At 49.0% G+C, this 24,638-nt stretch overlaps 1 protein-coding gene across 1 annotated transcript in view; it reads right to left on the reverse strand.

The window, feature by feature from the left end:
• The window catches only part of LOC111145866 (Rap guanine nucleotide exchange factor 1), a 79,358-nt gene extending 57,444 nt beyond the window's left edge, over positions 1 to 21,914 (reverse strand). Inside the window, exons 1-4 of the mRNA XM_022501144.1 lie at positions 20,795 to 21,914; positions 9,291 to 9,430; positions 8,584 to 8,697; positions 3,799 to 3,977 (exon numbers count right to left, since the gene is read on the reverse strand). Coding sequence (XP_022356852.1) covers positions 3,799 to 3,977; positions 8,584 to 8,697; positions 9,291 to 9,430; positions 20,795 to 20,807 — 446 coding nt within the window. The 5' untranslated portion in view covers positions 20,808 to 21,914. The remainder of the gene's footprint in view (positions 1 to 3,798; positions 3,978 to 8,583; positions 8,698 to 9,290; positions 9,431 to 20,794) is intronic.
• Between the last annotated feature and the right edge of the window lie 2,724 nt (positions 21,915 to 24,638).

Here is a 24,638-nt window from a genome sequence, read left to right on the forward strand (position 1 = left end):
GCAGGCTCCCCGCCGAGCAGGGAGTCCAATGCGGGGCTCGACGCCAGGACCCTGGGATCATGACCTGAGCCAAAGGCAGATGCTTAACAACTGAGCCACCCAGGCATCCCAGATCTCCTACACATTTTTAGATTACTAAAGATAATTTTCTCTAGGAATTATGGAAAGGATTACTTTTCCATTTTAAATATTATATATCATAAGAGAGGAAGAGTAAAACTATGGAAGATTTGGGGGAGGCCCCTTTCTCCACTTAAAAAAGCAGCAGGGGGAGAAAAAGAATGAGGTAGACATTTAAAAGCCAAAGACAGAATTTTGAGAAAAAGATATAATATTGTAAGATATGATTAAAACAGGTTCTAAAAGGGTACCCGGGTGGCTCAGCAGGTTAAGTGTCTGCCTTTGGCTCAGGTTATGATCCCAGGGTCCTGGAATCAAGCCCCGCATTGGGCTCCCTGCTCAGTTGGGAAGCCTGCTTCTCCCTCTCTTCCCTGCCCACCTCCTGCCCCCACCCCGTGTTTACACTCTCAAATAAATAAATAAAATCTAAAAAAAAAAAAAAAAACATAAACCAAAAACAAACCCAACAACAAAAAAACCCAAACAGGTTGTAAAAACAAAGCTATTTCAAACAAAAACCTGAACCAAACAACGCTCTAGCGAGAAGTTCAGTATCAGGTAGGATGGAAAAAACGACAACTTCCATCTAGCCAGGCATTCCACTCCGTGCATGTTCCAACAGGAGAAACAGAACAGCCAGAAAGAATGAAAGGCAGCTCCTAGGGCCCCATTAGAAACAAGGACAGTTTACCAAAGGGCCTGAGAGAGCCGGGGCTTGGCTGCCTCACAGAGTAACAGGAGTGACAAGTTCTTGTTGGACCCACTCTCTCGGGAAGGAGGGTGGTGGGAGGGAGACAAGAACCCAGTCTTCCCCGGGGAAGGACGTGAGGTGGCACCACCCTGCGGGGGTGGGGTGTGTGTGTGTGTGTGTGTGTGTGTGCGCGCGCGTGCACAGCCAGCCCTCCTCCTCGCTTCAAGCAGGGCCAGGTGAGGGCTCTGTGAACAAAGACTGCCTCCTTCTGCCAAAGCTCCCCTGAGGGATCCCACCAAAGCACCAACCACACTGCTGAACTACTGGCCAGGCTAAGCCGAAAAGGAGGCAGGGAGACACTTTTCCATAACAATTTCTAGCTGCACCAAACGGCAACGCTTCCCTGAAAGCATCTGACGAATCTGGCAACTGTGTTACCTTGGAAGCAGAATATTCCTGTGTCAGGGGCTAAGACACTCAGAGAGAAAGGAGGTTCCTGGACTGTGACCATGTCCAGCGGACCAGTGGCCGGTCTGCTTCGGAAACAGAGCGGAGCCATCCGCACTGAAGGCCAGAACGGATCCAGATATCCCACCGCGTGGGAGAAGGCTCCGGGCGCTGCTCACACTCAGCGGCCCAGGGGCCTGTTCCAAGGCTGGTCCACCACTGTCCCAGCACCCTAGGGGAGGGCGACCGAGAGCCCGCCAGCTAGGACCACCCCACAGAGAAAGCTCGGGGAAGAAGACAGGAAAGCACCTTCCCAGTTTATAAACTGCACTGAGAGGAATGACAGGATGGAAGAAATCAAAGAGGAAACTTCGAGGAGGAGCTATCAAGGTGACCAAGAAAAATATCAGTTGGTTTTACAAGAATTTCAGGAAGAAAAGTCCTGGAAGTGGGATCAGCCCAAGGACTACCTGAGGAAAGTCCTCACTCCTCACGCCCACATCCAGGCGTTTGCTTCCCTCTAGGAAACGTTTCTAGACATTTTATCGCTAGTTCATCAATTACAAAATACCTATAAAAATCCCCATAGACCAAAAAAAAAAAAAAAAAAACCCCAAACCAGTGTGCCATCCCTTAATCCATTCCTCCCGTGTTGGCATGTCCAGAAGGGAACTGCCCAGGTCCAGGAACAACAGCCCCAGCAGCCACACACGTTCAGCACTGTTCACTCTCGACCCCCCAGAGAGGCTCAGCGCCTGAGCCCCGATTCCCCACAGCCCCTCAGTCAGGCCCCACGCTCTGCGCTACACGACTGCCGTGTCTCCTCCCGTGTCTCCTACCTGTGCCCCGCCAGCCTCAGGCCCTTGCCTTTCCTGCTCCCCTGCCCCCAAGGCCTATCCAATTCCTACCTTTCCTTCAGGCCCTGCCCCAGCATCTCCTGCTCTGGCAAGTTCCACTGGACCACGGGCTCTCCTCTAACTCTCCCTCTTTCAAATCCCAACAGAGCTTCCATTTGGTACCATAAAATTAGCATCTTTTTTTTTTTTTTTTTAAAGATTTTATTTATTTATTTGACAGAGAGATCACAAGCAGGCAGAGAGAGAGGAGGAAGCAGGCTCCCCTAGAGAGCAGAGAGCCCGATGCGGGGCTCGATCCCAGGACTCTGAGATCATGACCTGAGCCGAAGGCAGCAGCTTAACCCACTGAGCCACCCAGGCGCCCCTAAAATTAGCATCTTATCACATGTGGGAAAGTTGATTTTTTTCCACAGGATTCTAACTCCCCCGTGGTAGGGACCATCTCACGGGTAGAGGTGCAGGAGAAAAGGGCATAAAAAGCGAAGCCATCTACACATCTAGCATCCTTGAGGCACACTGCCTCAGAGGAGAACCGCGTGGGGCCCTCTACGAGCTGGGCACGGGGCTCACTACCAGGGAGACACAGTCCTCGGTCTGGAGGCCAGCACACAAAGCACTCCGTGTGTGTGTGGCAACTGAGCAGGGCACGCCGGGACCCTCAGGTTCCTCCTCGGGGACAGCAGCATGGCCTGGAGAAGTGAGGACAGCAGCAAAGCAAAGCCATACCAATGTTTTGTTCTCAGCCACCAGATGGCCCGAAGAGTACAATCTGCAGGGGGCGGCTGGGACCCCAAGGCCGGCCGAAGCCCCAGTGCAGAGAGCTTCTTGGAAATAAAGACACTGTTTGCACTATCTCCCAGAAGAAGAAACTACCAAGTTCTGAAAGAGGTTCATAAAAGCTCAGTCTCACGGGGCTGTATGAACAGGAAACCATCTCAAGGAGCTGAAAACAGAGATGCGTTGATCCTGAGCAGGTACCAGAAAAGAAACACAAAGCCAGCAGGCATCTGATAGCCTCTCAAAGGAAAAGCGCCTGCGAGGTTCTCACATACGATTACATTTAATATTCCTTTCCTAACAACAGAGACGGGAACAAGCTGCTCCCAGCCTTTAAGGGGAAAATGCACTCTAGCAGGGGAAGTGTTCCTCCGCAAAAGCTCCCTGGGAAGAAGGCAGACTCCACGCCACACACCTGGCTTCCAGGGGCTCCGGGCGCTGTCTGGGAGATCCTGGCTTGACACAGTGGAATGTCTCATGAATCCACGCTCGAATGGGATTCTTCTCTCTTTTGGCCTAAGCAGCTAAGCAGTCGAGGTTTCTACCAGGCTAGATATTCGTAAGATTTCATGCTACAATAAACCCAAGGAAGGGTACTAGCTATGTGTCCAAGTCTCGGTGTGATTACTGCCAATGACCCGAGGCAAAGAAACCACCACACACTTACCCGCAGCTACATCCCCAGCAAGGCAAGAGATCTCCCTCAGTGTCAAGGCCTCATGAGCCACATCGACCTCAACCTTGGGAGAGCATCAAGTCATAGCTGTGGAGGTAAGAGAGGGGGCCCCCTTTCCCTCCCAACATTCTCCCCAATCCCTAGAAGCCCGGAGTTTGAAGTGTCCCCAAACCAAGATGCCCGTAGGCCTCCCTTGCTCTGACACAGCTAAGGACTTTGGCGCAACTCACCTGTGCTGAGTTCGAGGATCGTTCTGCACCAGCGGTAAGATGGCCTCCAGCACCTTGCTGGCTGACCCTGGAAGCATCTCCAGGACCTTCTTATCAATAGCCATTTTGTCCACAATGGTCTTAAAGTAGCGCAAGGCACTAACAACTTCCTTCTCTTTCTCTTCCAGCCAGCTCAGGTTCTGAAAGGAAATGTTAAGCATAAGGAGGGAGGAGAGAGATTAAAGGGAGCTATTTTGAGAAAAATAAAGTATGATTTCCTATAAACTAGCTCGACACTGGTGCAAAGAGAAAAGGCTTCTTGCTGCAGAAACCAAGCCAAATTACCTTCTAAGGACTGCAGTCAGGGTACAGAGGCTAGGCTTGAAGGAAGGAAAAGGGAGCGTGCACCAAGACAGTTCACTGAGATCCTCCTGCATTCCCTTCCTCATACAGACTGACGTGGCCTGAGGTCTTAAAAATGGCTTCTCCTCCTCTACCTCACTGAGATATCACCACTCATCTCATTAAGCGTAGGGAGGACTAATTTGCTCACAGCTGTAGAAGCTTAGAAAACCAACAGTTAGATCTCCTCCTGGTGCTTATCTATCCAGTAAATCAAATCCAGAGATCCCAGGCCTTTCAAAGACCTGAGGGACTATGCAAGATGGGCGGAGGCATTTGTGTTCAAAACCCATCTTCCCAGGACCCCTCACTGGAGTCCCACATTCAACCCAAAGAGGCAGCCCCCTCTCAATGACATGACATGGTTCTCTCAAAGGGTCTAGAAACCCCAGGGTTAGAAGGGGCGGATGCGCTGGGGTGAAAAGGCAAAGGAGTCTGAGCAGGTGGCAACGATGCAGTCGCTGCTTGGGCGGCAAACGTGAACAGCACTCAGTCCCTCTGCTCCTGCAGAAAGCCCAGCTAAGAGGAAAACAACATACAGAGCCCTACGCTTACCAGCATTCAAATTCTCATGCCCAAATCTTTTCTCTACGACTACAGGATACCTCGAATCCACAGTCAGTGGGTACACGCGCACCTCGGTTCCTTTCCCCAACCTCCCTCTCTATTGGCCCTAATGTCAGCAACCCAGGTCCCGGCTGGCTGGCAGGGAAGGGAGATCGAGGGCCATTTATAAAACAGATGCCCTACCCAAGTGAAACCGGTTACATGTTCAGTGCAAATTACGATCGCTGTATAGGAGGAAAATTGCCACCTGTGGGCTCTGTGGCGTCCAGCGAATACATTAATAAAAGCAACTAAGGGCAAGAAGAACATCCTAGAAAAAGCTGATTTAAACAATAATATGTAAATAGATAAATCATATATAACAAGAAGTAATTATGATTCGGAACACTAGCTCTCTTCTTAAACAATGGGGAATGTCAGTGTAAATTTATTTAAGTTGCCATGTTTAATGAGTGGGAATATCAAAAGACAAACATACAAATGGGATCAAGAAGTAGACAGCTTCTTTGGTGAGGCAACTTCCACCCTCAATGGGGTACTTCCCCAAAGGTGGTCTGTAGACCCCAAGGATGAAGTTCTCTAAGGGGAGGGGCACCCCTTCCCCACCCCCATCACTGGCCGCTTTACCCTCACCTTTTCTCTTTTTTTTTCTTTTTTAAACAATCGGACACATTTATTCACTGTATGTTTCCAAGAGGTCAGGCTCTTGTTTCCCACCTCATGGACCTCATGGACACAGGAGCTTTCTGCTCTGCCCCTGCTCGCCAGGGCCAGGAAGGACGTGACTATGAAGGAATCACACCCAGACATCAGTGTGGCTGAAACCCCAGCTGGCCAGTCTGGCTAGAGGGCCCTGACCACAACCCTGCCCATCTCAGCACACCAGGACATGTCTGGAGCCAGGGATGGTGAAAGTCGGGGAGGAGGCAGGAAACATCATGAGAAAATGTGTCATCAGGTTTGCCAGGGAGAAAGGGGCTGACCTGGAGATGGGGGGCACCCAAAAGGGGCAGGAAGGCACTTCTGAGCACAAAGAATCTTCCGGTGCTTTGCAGAGATCAAATGAGCCACTGAAGCGCCAGCCTGCACCGCACTCCTGCTAAAGGAGCTGACAACTTAGCAGCGTCAGGTCCCATCCGCCGGGCTTCCAGCGAACTGCACTCCCAGAACCATCAGCCTGAGCGCGGTCCGGTCACAGCCCCTCGGCCTCTGAACAGCTCCTCGTCTTGCAAATGCAGCCAGCGGTCAGAAGAGTTTACAGGGAGACACCTAGACAGAGCTCGTGCTAGAGCTGGGAACCCAGAGCCTTGGCTCCGCTGACGTCACCTGGTTGTACCGGGGTGTCCCCTCCTGCTATGGGGGATGACGCCACCGTCCATCCACAAACCCGGCAACTGCCTGAGGGTCGTGGTGCTGGGGGAGGGCCTAGAACCTAAGCCACCGCTGGGCTTGGGGACCGCTGGCTTCAGGCTCATCTGCAAAACAGGGAGGCTAATCCCTAACCTGGGTGACCTACAGAGCCTGATGTGGGGCAGTGAGTGAGAAAGCACATGGAAGTAGTTCATAAAATAAAACCAGATTTTGATGGAGAATACTTGGGCCAGAGCCTAGACTCTGTATATGAGCAATAAAGAAGCTTTTGCACACAGTTACAGTGAGGAGCAAACAGGACAGAGTGTAGAATCACCCAGGACAGGGCCTGGGCAGAGAGAGACCCCCCGGAAGCTGGAGATGAATCTGAATCTGTGACCTCCTGAGCTGCAGTTCCCCAGTATTTAAACAGGGAATGCTGGGGCGCCTAGCTGGCCTGGGCAGTAGGGCATGCGACTCATGATCTCAGGGTCATGAGTTCAAGCCCCACGTTGGGTGTGGAATCTAGTTTAAAAAAAGTAAAAATAAAATCAACAAACACAGAATGCCATGCATATAAACTGGGATTAAAATGAGAACATATATGGAAATATTCTCTAAGAGGTAAGAGAGAGAGTTAGTAATCAATAATAATGAGAGCCAATGACAAATGTATTTTCAGATTTCTCCAACAGCATCTTCTAAGTTCACACGTGTTGGCAGATTCGCCGGCACTTCCACTTCTGCCTGTGGGTTTCTACTAATCAGGTGTGTACTCACACGGTCTTGGGCAGCTGACGTGGGGCAGAGCAGGGTAATTCAACCCTTCTTAAAGGATGACAACCCACACCTGGAGGAACTCTCTTCCCCGGTGAAGATCGTACCTACAGCCCCTGCCACAGGATGGGCTCTCAGCTGCAGCATTACGGACATCTTGCGGTGGATATCCGCTGCTGCAGGGGGGCTGGACTGTGTGGGACGTTCACCAGCATCCCCGGCTTGTACCCACCAGACCCAGCAGCACCTGCTTTACCAGCCTAGTACTGACAACCAAAAATGTCTCTAGACACTGCCAATGTCCCCTGGGATTTGCAGGAACTCACCCTGAGTGAAGGACACTTTCACACTGAATGTGCCCCCGTGCCATCTCTCGGAGAGATGAAGAAAGGGGGAACCGCTCCAAGAACGGAGTGGAGAGACAGTCTCTTATCAGAGGGGACCAGCAGGACACGGCCGCTCTTCCCCGGGCTGCCTGCGCTACGCTACCCAGCCGTGGACACTGCTTGGGGTTGTTGTTTTTGGTTTGTTTTTTAACCAAACTCAGCTCCAAGAGGTTGCTGAAGAGACTGAACCAGAAAATGACTGTGCTGCACACCAAGTCTTCTGTTTTCCTACTCCGCTGCAGTCCGGGGTTTCATCAATCTGTCAAACAAACAACACTTGACCTTCTTCAGCCTCCTTTGGGAAAAGGGTTATTCAGCAAGAGACTTCTGGACTTCAGACTTTAATGTTCTCCACTTTTAACTAGAATTTTACGATATTCTGGTCAAAACAAAAACAAAAATATAGGTACACTCCACGAGTCAAGGCCGACGTGTCTACGTAATGGGGCAGCGTCTGCCGGCGGTGTCCAAGTGCAGGTGTGACATGCACCGGAGCGTTTGGATGCATTTGTCCATGGGCTTCCTTTTATTTTACATTACTATGGTTAATTCTACTTCTCTGTTTCGTGTGTGAGAGTCGCCACCTGGATTTGTAGGACATTCCAACATCAATTCTGGCTTTCATAAAGAGGAAGCGCCGTGCCCCACAGGCACTGACGAGGGTGTCAGGCAGCCCGAGCTCACCTCAGCTCCACTACCTCTTCCTGCGCGACAGTGGCTAAGGCTTCCTACCTCTACAGCCTCAGTTTCCGCTTCTGCAAGGTAAGTTTCCACCTCCCAGGGTCGCTGTGAGTGTTCAGTGAGAGAGTAAGCGCAAAGCACCGAGCAGGGGGGCTAAGGCAAGTCTGGACAAATGTTAGCAGCACAAAAGGTGTCCCCGGTTCTCAGTACTTGGTTCTGTGCTTCCTCGCCGCACACAGTCTCGCAGATGTGTAACACAGCGCCTTTCCCAGCAGACGCTCCTCCCTAATGAGTCCCATCCCCTGAGCAGCTCAAGGAAAGAAGAGCGGGTCTGGAGAGCTGAGACTCACCCACCTCCCCCAGAATCCGCCGGACCCAAGCAGTATACCCAAACAACCCCAGAAAGGACCCCCACGCTTTCGTCACGGAATGCTGAGCTCTCTCCAAAGACCACAGGGGCTTGGATAAACTTCATTTTACTCAAGGCCCCTTGGACTGTTTCCTGAACAGTGAGGCCCACAGCTGCCGCCCAACTGAACACAAGGATAGTGCAGTAGCTTTTTCTTTCCAGCCCCAAAACCACGGCCCAGGATTCTGCAGTAGAAGGCAAGGCAAACCCAATTGTTCTTAGCGTCACACTGACCTTCTGCCTCTGAGACCTGGAAGCCACAGCACTGGTGGACATAAATTCTACTGCCTGCTGCTCCAGATCCAAGGGGAGAGGGTAGCCCTCTGGTAGAAATCTGTCTGTTGCCTCCTGGAAGAGAGGAAACCTGGATTCCTACAGAGCTTGAAATGGCCGTTTGAGGCTGAAGCGGGGGAGGTGAACGTCTACCGCTGTTCTGACACGGCCGGCCCAGCCAGCCCTGCTCAGGTTGCCGGTGCTTGAGGACATCCTTGGCCGGGCTTTAAGGATTTGGCGTGTCTCAGAGCATGGGCCCTGAAGCCTAATGAAGGAAGTTCTGGATGTCACATGCCTCCCTCTAAGTGTGCGTGTGCTAGGGCAACACGGGGCCATCTGGGGCAGGGAGGCAGCACCATGGGGTGTAAACACGGTGCGCCGAGCTGTTTTACATGCCCAGAGGATGACACATCTGGAAGAGGAGAACTGTTCTAGCCGACTGAACTCGACTCTGATTAACAGGACAAACACTCACCATCCTATAGGCTCATACTGCACAAGGACGCGGACAGTCCCTGCCTAGCAGCACAAACGCTATGGAGTAGCTATGGAGCAGGTGTTTGGCACGGAAAGCTGAATCCCCAGGGAACGAACTTAAAAACAGCACAAACTCATACTGTTCGAAGGAGGCGAAGGCCGGGAGGAACACCTAGAGAGAGTCGGCTTACTTTGCTCACAGGCTTCTCTGGATTTTTCACAGACACCTCGGCTGGTTTTCCCTTCTTTGATGGCGTTCTCTTGATTTTGGGCGAGTGGAATTTGTCCTTCAGCTTCATGGTGAAGGAGGAGAGATGAGAACGCTGAGAGTCTGAAAACAAGGAGAGGACTAATGGTTAGAAGCAGGGTAGGAAGAAGCTGTGCTCCGTGGACCTTCTGCAGAAACGAGCATCGTCCCTAAACAAATCTTCCCTGGCTATTTAGTTACAAAGGAAAGGAAAGACGGATCTACTGAAACACTTCTGCTTACGTGTTTTAATTTCTGCAATTTCCATCTAAATTAGGTTGTTCAGAATTGTGGAAGTCAAAGGCAGTCAAAGTGGCTATGGAAAAAGAATCTGCCAATATTTCCAGCGTCCTCTTTACTCTGTCTGATGAGCTGAGTCTAAGGGAACTTGGCTAAGAAGCAAGAATACCAAAGCAGAATCATGGACGTGCAGGATGTATGAACTGGAATGAAAGTCATACATTTTTGAGTCAACCTCCTTTTGAGGTTTTGAGTCAACCTCCTCGTTTCTGTGGGTTTAGGGAACGACAGTAAGTGTCATGGGCAAAGCCTCAGAGTTGGCACTAGAGACTGAAATAGCACTGAGGTGTTCAAACCCCCTGGAATATAGTATGAGACTGGATGGTTTCTCTCCAAGGTCAGGAACAAGCCCAGGGTGTCCATTCTCACCATTCTTACTCGATATCGTACTCCAGTACCTAACAAAAGTCGTCTAGCTTGGGAAGGAGGACATAAGGAGGACATATTTGTAGATGACCCTGTGTATGGAAAATCCCAAGCAATTCACTAAAAAACTATTGCACTAATAAACTGCAGGGTACAGATCAATATACCAAAGTCTGTTGGATTTCTATACAGTAGAAATGAACGTTCCAAAATGAAATTTTACCAAGCTGCCATTTAGGGGCCCCTGAGTGGCTCAGCTGGTTAAGTGCCCAACTCTTGATTTTGGCACAGGTCATGATCTTCAGGGTCGTGAGACAAAGCCCCATGTAAGGCTCCCCACACAGTGTGGAGTCTATACGGGATTCTCTTTCTCCCTCTCTCTCTAAAATAAATAAATAAGATCTTGGGGCGCCTGGGTGGCTCAGTCAGTTAAGAGTCTGCCTTCGGCTCAGGTCATGATCCCAGAGTCCTGGGATCGAGCCCTCATTGGGCTCCTTGCTCCATGGGGAGCCTGCTTCTCCCTCTTCCTCTGCTGCTCCCCTTGCTTGTGTGTACTCTCTCTCTCTCTCTCAGTCAAATAAATAAAATCTTCAAACACTCTCTCAAGGGTCTTTCAAAAATAAATAAACAAATAAAATAAAATAAGATCTTTTAAAAAAGCTTCCATTTATACTACAGGGAAATGATGATGGTTGGCAGAGGGAAGGGGTTGAGAAGATGAGCAAAATGGGAAGATGGGGAAAGGGAGTGGGAGACACAGGTTTCCAGTTATGGAAAGAATAAATCATTGGAGTTAAAAGTACAGCATAGGGAACATATCAATGACATTGTACTGGCGCTGTCTGGTGACAGACAGTAGCTACACTTGCGGTGAGCATAGTCTAACACATGGAGACGCTGGCGTACTGGGTCCTACACCTGCAACCAGTGTAACACTGCGTATCAACTACACTTTGACAAAAACAAAACAAAAACAAACAAAGAGCTCCCACTGACAATATCATCAAAAAGAATAAAATACTTAGGGGCGCCTGGATGGCTCAGTGGGTTAAAGCCTCTGCCTTCGGCTCAGGTCATGATCCCAGCATCCTGGGATCGAGCCCCATGTGGGGCTCTCTGCTCAGCAGAGAGCCTGCTTCCTCTTCTCTCTCTCTCTCTCTCTCTCTCTCTCTCTGCCTGCCCCTCTGCCTATTTGTGATCTCTGTCTGTCAAATAAATAAATAAATAAATAAAATCTTGAAAAAAAAAAAAGAATAAAATGCTTAGGCATAAATTTAACACAAGAAGTGCAAGACGCACACTAAAAACTATAAAACATGGTGGAAAGAAAGACAATCTAAATAAATACAAAAGCATACCGCGTTCACGAATTAAGACTAATATTAAAATGTCAATATTCCCCAAACTGATCTACAGATTCAATATAATTCCGAGGAGAATCCCAGATGGCTTTCTGCAGAAAATGATAATCTAATCCTAAAATAAGCATGGAAATATAAGAGACACAGAATAGCCAAAACAATGTGGAAAAAAGAATAAAATTAGAAGACTCATCTTCTTGACTTTAAAACCTCCTATTCAGAAGTTATAGTAATCAAGATAGCATGGTACTCACATAAGGATAGGCATATAGAATAATGGAATAGAATTGAGAGTCCAGAATAAATTGGCCATGTGTCTACGGCCAATTAATTCTTAACAAGGATACAGGCTATCCAATGGAGGAATGAATGTTCTTTTCAACAAGTGATGCAGACACAACTGGACATTTCACATACAAAAGAACGAGAACGAATCTGGGCTCTTACCTCACACCATATACAAATATTAATTAAAAATGGATCAAAGACCTGAACATAAGTGTTAAAACTATTAACTTTTAGAATAAAACCTAGAGATAAACTTTTTGTGACCTTTGATTTGGTGATGGTTTCTTAGAATGCCAAAAGCACAAGTGACAAAAGAAAAATCAAATGAATTGGACTTCACTGAAAGGTGAAATTTAAACTAGACTTACCGTGGTCACTGTCTTGCACCTGTGAATATCAAATCATTATGTTGTACACCTGAAACTAACATGGTATTATCTATCAATTAAAACATTTGTGCTGCAAATGATACCAGAACAAAATGAAAAGACAAACTACAGAATGGGAGAAGATATTTGCACTCCTACACCTGATAAGGACCTGCATACAGAAAACAAACAACTCTTAGAATTCAACAACAAAAGACAAATAATCCAATTAAAAATGACCCAGGGACTTCAAAAAGCATTTCTCCAAGTAAGATACACAAATGAGCAATAACCATATGAAAAGATGCTGGACATCATTAGTCATCAGGGAAATGCCAAAACCGACACAAATTACTCCTTCAAACCCACGGTGTATAGTAAAAGACACGTAGTAACCAAGTGTGTGATGGCTGGGGAGCTGGAACCCTCCTACACTCCTGCTGGAAATGTAAAATGGGGCAGCAGCTGTGGAAAATATCTGGCAGTTCCTCTTAAGATCAAACACGGTTACCGGACGACCCAGCAATTCTATTCCTAGGCATATACCCAAGAGAAATGAAAATACACATCCACGTGATTCGTACACAAAAGGTCACAGGAGCATTACTCATAAGAGTTGACAGATGGAAATAACTCAAATGTCCGTGAACAAATACATAAAATGTGGCATACCCATACAAGAGAGTATTGCCTGACAATAAAAAGAAATGAAATCCTGAGACCTGCTACAACATGGACGAATTTGATAAAATTATGCAAAGTGAGAAAAGCCAGTCACAAAAGACCACTTACGGGATCTTCCATTGATTTGAAACGTCCAGAATAGGCAAATTTATAGGGACAGAAAGTAGATTAGTGGCTAAGAATGAGGGAATGGGAGAGAGAAGGAGAGGGGTTGCTAATGAGTATGAGGTTTCTTTTGGGGCAGACATAAATGTTCTAAAATTAGAATCTGGTGACGGTTTTACCAAACCCCAGTAAATTACTACATACACGGAATTCTACACTTTGAGCCAACTGTACATGTGAATTATATCTCAATGAAGCTGTTTTTATAAAAAGCAAAAATCCACTGAGGACTTCCTTCATCTCACCATTTACCTCAGTGCTGTCCAGGTCTGAAACCATCTTATTATGTGATTTATTTATGTGCCTGTTGCCTCACAAGAATGCAAACTCACCTGAGGACCACACCTGTCCTGTGCATGCCTGCATCCCCCGTGCAAACATGGTACCAGGCCCATAGAAGATGCTCAGTAGACATTCACTCAACAGTAAACATTCAACCAACCAATCAGGAACTATCCCACAAAGCAGACTGCTTCTTTTGATACTACCTGAAATTTACAGAAAATATTTGAAAGTGGTTGAAAATTAGGGGACAGAACATGATCCTATGCAATAGAAAAATAAATGCTTTGTAGTTTTAAAACTACAAGGCACCCCCCTTCTTTATTTTAAAGATTTTATTTATGCATCAGAGAGAGAGCGAGCAAGCAAGCACACAAGCAGAGGGAGAGGCTCCCCACCGAGCAGAGAACCCCATGTGGGACTTGATCCGAGGACCCTGGGATCGTGACCTGAGCCGAAGACAGATGCTTAACTGACCAAGCTATCCAGGTGTCCCAAGGCAACCCCCCTTTCCATTTTTCCAACGGTTTACTATTAAAACACCCTTCCAAATAAATGACATAGGACCTTGTGCTACAGGTCTGTCACCGTGTCTATTACTGCCTGTGGCTTCAGAGAGACAAAGACCTTCCAGGTGGCAGGCAGGATCAGGTAAACTATCTGCTCTTTGCAAACTATCTAGAAGCCCACTGCACTCTGGACCAAAGAGAAAAGCCAGAGCCTGACCTTCGTTCACGTGCGGTCTAGCCAAACACGGTTTTGCAGCTGTCTGCTGGCAGGAAACCCTTCTTGGACCCCAAAGGTGTAGAGAGATCTACAGGAAGCTGGTGCACCTCTCCCCTCACACGGAACAGCTCAGTACAGTGTAAGGAGGGGCTCTCGGCACCTGCCCTTACATGCCACGGTCATCCCTGGGATTCACAGCAGGGGACTGGCATGGTGTGGCTCCTCCGTCCTCCTCTACCTTGCCTCTTCTTCCCCACCCAAGCAGGGTGGGTCCCCCAAACAGTCTGTACTTCCTTCTTTATACTTCAGAATGATGTCACCGGTCTGATCATACATGCGGGGGTTAGAAGGGTAAGCTCTATAGTCAGACTATCTGGGTTAAAATACTTCAAAGTCACCTTCCAAGTCTTAGGTTCCTTTTTCCGGAAAATAAGGCTGATGACGCTGTCCTTGAGATGGCCAACGTGATGTAGAATAAGTGAGGCACTGCCTTTTGGATAACGCAGGGAGGGTCTTATCCAGGTGCCGAGCACATGGTGCCTCTGTGCTGGGAGCTGACCAGACTGGACTAGTTGGAAGGGCAGCGAGGCTGACCAAACTCAAGATGAATTCTCATCTCCCATATGAATCAGGTTATTCTGCAGCACTGAACTTTTTTAACTTAACGACCCTAAGTAATTGAGGGCCTTAGAAATGCCATCCTCCTCTTCCTCTAGCATGGGTCAGAAGTCTCAATCTGTTTCCCTCTGTGGCTGCACGTCTCCACTGCCTGCCTCAGTGTCCCTACAGTCACAGTGCTAACCAGGCAGGTTCCCGAGCCAGGGGGGATGGTAGAGTAATGTCCTAATCCGTGGGACTTCCACCCACGCAACTAAGACTGAAAGCAGACCCAGAAAAGCAGACACAAATGGGGAAGTCTAGGCAGGATGCATGGTTTCTCCGCTGGTCAAAGACCTCCAGAGACCTGGGCTGGCCGAGCCAACTTCCGCTTTGTCCGTCTGCAACCCTGAGCTGCTGCATGAACAGGCCAGATTCACCACCTGACATCACAACAGGGCAGGACTGGGGTAGGCAAGCAACGCACAGTGGGCCCCCCTAAAAACCTCTCAGGTTCCTGCACTCACGGAGCCAGCCCTGATCATGACCCAAAAGCCAACCAAGGGCACCTTCTCCTGAGAGCAAGCTGGAGGCAAGAAGTGTATTACAGCACTTTCTCGACCTCAGCCTGAAATTCTAGTCCGTCTTGAGGCACAACTGGGAATCCCTATCAGCATTTAAAGAAAGAACTGCATCCACCAAGAAATGCCTCTCCTGGGAGTGAGTATTCAATAGCCTAGGAAGACCTACCTTTAACACACAAGGTGTTAAATCAAGCGGAAAAAGCTGGTTTCTTCGTAATGGTGACGGACCTCCTCAACTCTGGAAATAGAAGACAGCACTACTAATAGGACAGATTCTGACTCGGAGGCTGCTTGTCATCTTTTCCTTGAAACAATGGGTCAACAACATAGATTTCAGGGGGCCTGCAAGGTCACGCAAACTGTGCATTTGCGAGCTGACAGAGTACTATAATGACCAGAGCTGGCGGGGCGGGAGGAAGCAACAGGTGGCGTCTCTGTTAGGGTAATCTTGCCAATGGCACCAGACACGCACACGTGCACACACCCACTTCCTGCCCCTCTTCTTGAGTCCCTCAAGTGTATCAGTCACCTGGCCGAGAGGCCAATGCCAAGCTCCCACACTACGGGAGTCTCACGTCGCTTCATCAACCACTCTCTTATTAGTCCCTGACTTCTTACTTAGTTATACTTCCGATTTTGTACACGTGTGTTTTTAGAGATCTTCTCATACTGAAATTAAAACAAATTTTTGAAAAATTCCACACACACACACACACACACACACACACACACACACACAACTTAGAATTAAACGCATCCATCCACCGACCTGGCCTATCAAACAGAACTTTCAGCAATGATGGAAATGTTCTGTATCTGCACCGTCCCACGTGATGGCCCTTGTGTCTACTGAGTACTTGGGATGGTGGCTGCCATATGAGACAACACAGCTCTAAAAGCAGAAAGTTTTCAAGTCCACTGATGCTACCACATGCCCCTTCGTGATCACACCTTTCGTCCCCAAAACGGGTAACCGTGACTCTGATTTTTTTTTTTTTTTAAAGATTAACTTACTTGTGAGAGAGAGTGAGAGAGAAAGAGTGAGTGAGTCCCAAGCAGACTCCGCCGTAAGCACGGAGCCCAGTGCAGGACTCAATCCCATGACCCTAAGATCAGGATCAGAGTGGAAACCAAGAGCTATCCGCTCAACTAACTGAGCCCCCAGGCACCCCCTCCTCCCCATGATTCTGATTTTTGTGTTTATCAGCCCTTACTTTTTTTTTTTTAAGATTTTATTTATTTATTTATTTGAGAGAGAGTGAGTGAGAGAGAGCATGAGAGAGGAGAAGGTCAGAGGGAGAAGCAGACTCCCCAAAGAGCTGGGAGCCTGATGCGGGACTCGATCCTGGAAGTCCGGGATCATGACCTGAGCCGAAGGCAGTCGCCCAACCAACTGAGCCACCCAGGCGCCCCTCAGCCCTTACTTTTTTTTGACAGTTTATAAGTATAGCTTAATTTACAGCTTTGTGAATTTTACATAAGTGGAAATACACTGTACATATTGTCATATTCTTGCTTTTTCACTCAGAGGTAGGTCTGACATTTAAGCACACTGGAATATATGTACACGCTTTCACTTTCCATGGACACGGGGCTGTTTTCAGCTTCTAGAAACAACACTGCTATGAACATTCTCATACCTGTCTCCTGGAACACATGCAAGCGCTCTCTGTGAACAGACTGCTTAACTACAGAGTATATACTGTATTTAATTTTGTGGATTTTGCCAAATGATTTTCCAAATGGCTTCACCACTTTGCAATTCCACTGTCAGGGTCCCAGCTGCTCCATATCCCCACTAACACGTGGGACTGCCATACTGGTCCACTTTCTTCACGGCCATACCTCACCAAAGGAAACAAAAAACCCTCCTCCACTTAAGAAGGAAATGCCATAAGCTGCTATTTTATGGTAATTTATCAAATTTTTGAGAGCAGCTTCAAAGGTCACCGAGAGAACTTGAGAGAACAGAGCCTCAGACCACTGCTCATTGAGGCATTTACAGCACGGAAGGTCAGGAACTCCCAGTGACTAATCTGCTAGTCATTTCTTCCAGAGGAAGGGTGGCTTACGTAGCCTCACGATTTCTGTATAAACGGCCATGGTGTTACTAAGAGCAGGCACTTTCTTGGGCAAACACCACAGGACGCTGACCCAGCTGTCAGACGAACGTCGGAGGAAGGACAGGCTGGAAGAGAGGCACGTAACCTGCTCACAGAAGCAAATCTCAACAAACCCCCAAGCCCCAAAAGTCGCACCAATTTTTTCCTGAGCAATCTGCCAGGGACCAATATTTCATTCATAGGTTTTCAATTTGCTCCTCAGTCAAGGCTAACAACGGTCTCTGCCTGGTGCCTACACACGTACGTATCAACTGGCCCTTCCAATGTCACTTGTGGCAACAGCTGGGATCCCAACTTAGCAGCGGTTTCTGTCAGGGCTTAATTTCACTCTGGATAAGGGCACTCTCTAAATATTAGCCACATAAGGGAACACAACGTCAGGGTCAGGGTGGGTAACACTTTGAGGCAGTTCCAAAATTACTGCAACCGATCTTGAGAAACAGCGTGGCTGTCAATTTCTTGTTCCCTACAGCGTACTGGGTTCAGAACCGTGGTACAACCGCGAAGGACCTCCATGTGTCCACTTACACGAGTTCCCTCTAAAGCTACCTACCCAAGCCACACTCCCCCGTTTTCCAAACATGTAAAAAGGACAACTATAGTGAAGAAGTGGCTTGAGGACATTAGAAAGAACTTTTTAAAGACTTTTTAAAAAAGATTTTATTTATTTGACAGACAGAGATCACAAGTAGGCAGAGAGGCAGGCAGAGAGAGAGGAAGGGAAGCAGGATCCCTGCCGAGCAGAGAGCCGGATGCGGGGCTCGATCCCAGGACCCTGGGATCATGACCTGAGCTGAAGGCAGAGGCTTTAACCCACTGAGCCACCCAGGCGCCCCGGAAGAACTTTTTTAAAGCTACCATTTCAGACTGTTACTTATTTAAAATGTTACAGACTAAAGAAAAGCTAAAGCCAAGAGTTCGGGCTGAGTGGCCACGGCAGGCAGCGCAGGGGCTCTGGGGTCTGGCCGTCTCTGTTCTAACCCAAGCTCAGGCGCAGACACGGGCAAACTCTATCTCTCCGAGCCGCAGGTTCCTCACCTACAGAAAAGCATAACCTCAGGGCTGAAGAGGATCCTCTATGACAAGCACGTAGCCATGGACATGATCTATAGCAAATGCTCAGTAAATGGAGGCCATTACTGTTATCTGATCTCATGGCCAGACCCCTGCCAACCCTGAGCTAAAAACAGCCACAGCCTAGTAGCAACCTGATGTTTCATTTTTTTCAACAATTTCCATATTAAAAGATCCTCTGTCTTACTTACTATAGAACTATTCATGTTCAAACAGAGGGAAAATACTATTTGGAGTCTTGCAACACCAAAGCCCCCCTTTCTGCCACGAAAGTTGCTCGTATCACCCATGCATTCAGGCGATCTACGGGTAACTTTGAGCTGCTGTGGCTGATGCTGGAAGCAGTATGTAGATCATTTTCCCCCCAGCAACAAAAGTAAAACAAACTTGTTATAAAAATCCAAGCCCTGCAAAAATACATAACATAGAAAGTGAAAAATCCCTCATAACTCTCCATATGGCAGAGCTGAGGTATTTTTCAACTTAATATGTTGTGGGCATTTTTTCCCATGAGCACAGCTAATGGTTGAATAATGTTTCTGCTGAAACCTATTTAACCAGACTCCTGGCTGATGGTTTTTTAACTTTTGCTCTTCAAACAATGCTAAATTGATGAACACGCTCATGTTTCCTTTCTAGGCACCTGCAATCATGAGATGGGCCCCTAGAAATGGAATTGTTAGGTCAAAGGTAAGATACTATCCAGATGCCTGAGCTGGAAGCAGACCAGCAGGGACTGAGCCAAAGAGAGAGGCTTGGGGCAGAAGCAGAAGGGCCGGGGTGCGAGAGGAGGCCGGGCCTGCTACCGACGGCAGAGACCAAGCTCCACCGTGGATGTGGGCTCAGATCTGACAGAGCCACCATTCTGGTTCTCTTACATACCCAGTAAGGATTAAAAATAGATTCAGCATGGAACGGACACGACACAGAAGATGATGTCCAAATGGCCAACAGACAGATGACAAAGTGCTCAACTCCAACAGGCACCAAGAAACAATCAATTAAAACCACTAAGCGATACCATTACAAACACACTCAAATGCATAAAAAGACAAAACAGAATAGATAAATAGATAAAAGTAGAAAATAGGAAACGGAGAACGCTAAGTGCTAAGGAGGATGGCGAGCAAAGGGCGGTGTCCACTGCCGCCGCGGAGATGGAGAACCTGGAAGGCAGCTGACACCTGTTTCCCCGGGGGCCCCACCATCCCACTCCCAGGTGTGTGCCCTTGTGAAGTCACCAGAAGACAGGTACCAGAATATGCAAAGCAGCAAGACCCAGATGCTGACACAGACCCCTGCACGGGTGGAACACTGTGCAGCAGTAAGAACGCGTAACCTACACCTACACACAGAAACACAGGTGCTTCCTACAAATGTAGAAAGAAGATACGCACAAAAAAGTACATTTTTGTATGATTCCATTTATACAAATACAAAAACAAGCAAAATTAATCTATGATTTTAGGAGTGAAATAGCAGTTATGCTTGGGGTGGGAGGAGTAAGCTGCAGGGGGCAGGAGGGAGCTATGGCCTATTTCTTTTTTTTGTTTTTTTTTAAAGATTTATTTATTTTTTTTAGAGAGAGACTGCACATGTGTGTACACGTGGAAGGGCAGAGGGAGAGAGAGAATCTCAAGGAGACCCCACGCTGAGCTTGGAACCTGATGCAGGGCTCGATCTAACAACCCTGAGATCGTGACCTGAGCTGAAACCAAAAGTCGAATGCTTAACCAACGGAGCCCCCCAGGCGCCCCAGTCTATTTCTTGACTGGAGCTGCTTGCATTCTTGTGTTCGACTTGTGAAAAGTCTTGAAGCTGCATGCTTAAAGCCAGATGTACCTTCCTGACTCCTGGCACACATCAATAAAAACCTGGAAAAAAGTAGACACAAGGGTCTAAAGTTGTTTTAAAAGGGTCCATTTGATTTTTACATGGGTCAGATTGACAGATCATTTAACAATTCAAGGAAATCCTAGTCGCTGGAACAAACAAACGTGTTTAACCCAGAAGGAGTGTCTTCCCAAGTAACTCGACACCTAAGAATCTACGGATATCTTAGGAAGTTTCCGTTTCATCTTTGTAAAAATAATAAAAGAACCAATACAAATATTTTTATGATCTTAAATCACCAGTAAATAAGTGTTTTCTAATTTCCTTTCCCTTATTGTATGGAAAATTCAAAGAACTAAATGTACATACATCTGTGTCCTATAATTCGTTTTTTGTTTTTTTTTTTTAAGATTTTATTTGACAGAGATAGATCACAAGTAGGCAGAGAGGCAGGCAGAGAGAGAGAGAGAGGGAAGCAGGCTCCCTGCTGAGCAGAGAGCCCGATGTGGGACTCGATCCCAGGACCCCGAGATCATGACATGAGCCGAAGGCAGCGGTTTAAACCACTGAGCCACCCAGGTGCCCCCCTATAATTCGTTTTTAACCAAGAGTGAATCGATGTATTTTGTATAGTAATAACAGCACCTATTCATGAGGTTGGTCTAAGAAATAAACAGTATTCATGCTCGACAAATACCTGAGCATCTCATCTGGGCCAGGACCTGGATCGGGACAGAGGAACCCTCCTCTGCAGAGAGCCCAGGGAACTTGGTTTCACCAGCTGGAGGGAGGAGTCTGAGTCAAGGAGGCAGATGGAGGCTGGCGGGGTCCACGTGAGCACACTGGTGGCACAGAGACGACACAGGACGCCGAGAAACCAGATGGGAACCCCAGAGCCCGGCGCAGACAGAGAAGAGGTCCGCACCTCGGAGGTGAGAGTGGTCTCTTCCAACACACGAGTTCCTGGTCATTGTCCTGGATGTCGGGATCAGGCGGCACAAGCACAAAACTCTGCCCGAGGCCCCTCCCAAACCTGCTGCCACTACATCCTGGTCAAACAGGAAACTTTACCCTCCCATTGGCTCAGGTCAAAACTTCCGACTCTGTTCTTTTGCTCACACCCACCTCCCAGTCCTTCAGCAAACTCCGCACATCCATCCCACCTTAACGGTCTATCCAGAATCTCACCACTACAGCGAGCGGCACCACTGACACCCTGACCCAAACCACAGCCATTCTGTGCCTAAACCACGACCACACCTGTCCAAGAATGCCCTGCTCCTTGCCTTTCTAGTCTTTTCAACCCAGTAACCAGAGTGATCCTTGTAAAAGGTTAAGTCCTGTTCCACCACCTCGCTGCTCAAAACCCTCCTGCGGCATCTCTTCTCCCTCAGAGAAAAAAGCAAAGCCCTTCAGAGGCCCAACAGCCCCTCGTGCACACCGCCAGAGAGGGATCTGAACAAATTCACACGGAGTTTTCCCCAAGACTTACTCCTTTTAGCAAACATTCATCAAATATTGACAGGTATTCCAAGAGGAGATGAAAGCGGAGCTTCCAGCTTGAGAACTGCTTCTCTCCTGGTGAGGCTCCATCAGCAGCTCTCGCTTCAAACACCCGCTACAGGCCGAGCACTGTGCAGGGAGCCCGCTGTTACCCCTATCCTCACACTAACACTGCAAGGAAAGGGCTTTCACTGCCCTTAGACACATGAGGAAACCAAGTCCCAGGGCCCCAGCACCAACCCCCAACCCCACACGCGGCACGCACACAGCACAGGCAACCCGAGCGCTGGCTCCTGTGGTGAGCGTTCAAGGTCAGCCCGCCTGGGGAGGCCTCGAGGCCTCCTCCCAAGGAAGTATTTTTTTCTCATCACCGTTTGGCAATGGCCTAGAGATTCTTTCTTTCTTTTCTTTTTTTTTTTTCCTAAGATTTTATTTATTTATTTGACAGATGGAGTGGCCTAGAGATTCTTAAAGCCACAGACTTTATAGACATCCCTAGATGCGAATTTGTCCCTTTCTCCAGAGTTTTATTTCTAGAGGTGAGAGTCACAGAGAGCAAGAGAGAGAGGGGAGTGGGGGACTGAGCCCGGAGGAGCAACGGTGGATTCTGAGTGAACACACCCCCGCACCAGCAGAAAGCAGACAGGGCCAAAGCAGAGCACGGTCCAGGCTCACGACCACAGGAGGAAGCGGAGTCCGCCCTGACCTCTGTCCTGGAGGTGGAGCTGTCTGGAGCCGCCTCTGTCCCTCAGAGGAACTTGCACGTTGGGACCGGTGCCAGTTCAGAATTCAAACAATGCTCCTCCAGGGCCTCACAGCATATTTTTTCACGTCATGTCACCAGCAAAGCAGCCCAAGTTGGCGCAGGAAGGCCTGTGTATTTGGGGCTGGGCCACGGTGACGGGGCTCAGGCAGGTGCCCCGTGACAGTGCAGGCTGAGGTGCCGGGGGCTCTGCTGGCCTCGGTGGCACTTGGCCCTGCTCAGGGATCCAGAGAAACCATTTGTCAGGCTACCCTCTGGACCTCCGGAGGAAAAAAATTTTCATTTGTTAGCAAGTACGTTATTTCTTTCTTTCCCAGGCAGCAGGGGGAGGAGAGGAGAGCCACGGGCCCCAGCAGCCCCTGGGATACTGTAAGAGGCGCTTACTGGGCAGAGAAGGAAGAAAGTGAAAGGACAAGGGTCGCCCGGAGAGTCCCTCCCCTTCCCTATCACCTGGGGAAACAGGGTGCCCCCGATAACGCACGGCAGGCCCATGGGCATCCCCATTCACTCCCTCCCTCATTCATTCCCTCTATCTCTACACGCCAAATATTTGCAAAGAGCCAGGGTCAAGAAAGAGCAAGACACAGCTACTCCCTCCAGGGAGCGCCACCTAATCCCGGGGCGGGGGGGGGGGGGGGGGGGGGGGGTGGAGGGAAGAGCTGGGAAAAGTCCTCCGTCAGGACACAGATGAGGAGTCCCACGAAGGAGACTTGACCAGCAAACGCAGGGGTTTTCCAGCTGCTCACAGCCCCATTCGGCAGGAGGAAGGTGCCGGGGGCTGTGGAAATGCTCTGAGGCCCAGCGGCCTTGAAAGACAGCCCTGCCTGCTCCTCAGGGCAGGAGGAAGGGCTGGGCTCGGCTTACAGGAACAGCTCCAGGCTTCCTTTCACACAGGGACCCACAGAAAGCATCAGACTCAGCAAACAGGTGCCGGCTTGGAAACGGCCACAGGAGTCTCTGCGGGCCACAGAGGGATCTGAAAATGACCACTTCTCCAAAGGCAAACTTCTGGCTTCCCAGGCACATGGGTGGAGGGCAGAAAGGGCTGGGGGTGAGGGAGAGGTAGCCTCTAGTCTCACCCAACCAGGGGCATCGAATTTTTCTCTGGAACGAAACAAGGAAAGGGCCTTCTCAGCTGCTCCTCAATGAGAGTTTCTTCCTGGACCCTGACCCCTTGTTCCTGTCTCACAAAGATGTTTGGGGTCAGGAGGCCTATTCTGGCAGAAATATTTATTATGTACGATGGTCCAGACACACACTCTGCTCTACACCTTCAGAAGCAAGTGCTGATCAATCCCATCCCTCCACAGTCACGGCCAAGGTGGCACCCCTGGGCAGGTGCCAAGTGAGTGGTGGGGCTCTTGGCTTTGTGGCGTGAGCACTGGAAAGGATCCTGAGTCTGCCTACCGAGGAGGCGGCGGGGGCCCTGGGATTGGATGTGCCCCCATCCTGGGACCCAGTCATCCTGAACCAGGCCAGTCCCGGGCTCCTTCCTCCGTAATGGCTGAAGAAGTATCAACCAACCTCTCCCAGACATTCCTCCTCCTCATGAGACAACTTCAGAGTCTTAAGTAAACACATGCAGAGGGCCAGGAAAAAAAGCCTACTCCAGGACCGGGGACACCCAGCGGTTCTCCGCGAAACCTGCAGCCACAGGAGGTCTCGCCACCCACCAGAGGCTCTGAGGGCCCTTGACATTCTGGGACTAAAGTCTGAAGACATGCTGGTTTGGTCAAAGCCAGAATTTCACCGGCTTAGAGCCTGACCTCCAAACCAATTCACCTCCAGTCAAATGTACCAGCTCCACATGCAGAAGGCATTAGGTACCAAGTGACCACACGGCGACAGCTGGGACCATGTCTAGCACCACCCCAGGCACCTCACAGGCCTTCCGCATTCAATTTTCACGGTGACCCTCCGTGATTGGGAAACTGAGGCTGAGAGGAGAGACACTCTGGGTCTGAGCCCAGTGTAGCTTACATGCCAGCCACAGTCTTCTGAGGTGGAAAGAAGTACCCTAAAGATGGGTCAAACAAAGCAGAATACGGGCTCGGGGGAAGGCCGACTCACGCACGCTTTGTCCCCTGAACGAACAGCCTGTTGTCTCCGGGTCAGGGCTCACTTCTAAGAAACCAGCTCTGGGCCTGGCCGCGCACACTGCCGCCCTGCCCCCACCCCAGCCTCCCACTCAGACCCTGCATCTCGGTGTAGGATCCCTCTTCCTCCTTTCAAAATGAAAGCCCAGCCAATACGCTGTTTATTAGATGTGTTCACA

Source organism: Enhydra lutris, unplaced genomic scaffold (genome assembly GCF_002288905.1).
Source record: "Enhydra lutris kenyoni isolate GAN:26980312 unplaced genomic scaffold, ASM228890v2 scaffoldscaffold13, whole genome shotgun sequence".
Classification (NCBI taxonomy): domain Eukaryota; kingdom Metazoa; phylum Chordata; class Mammalia; order Carnivora; family Mustelidae; genus Enhydra; species Enhydra lutris.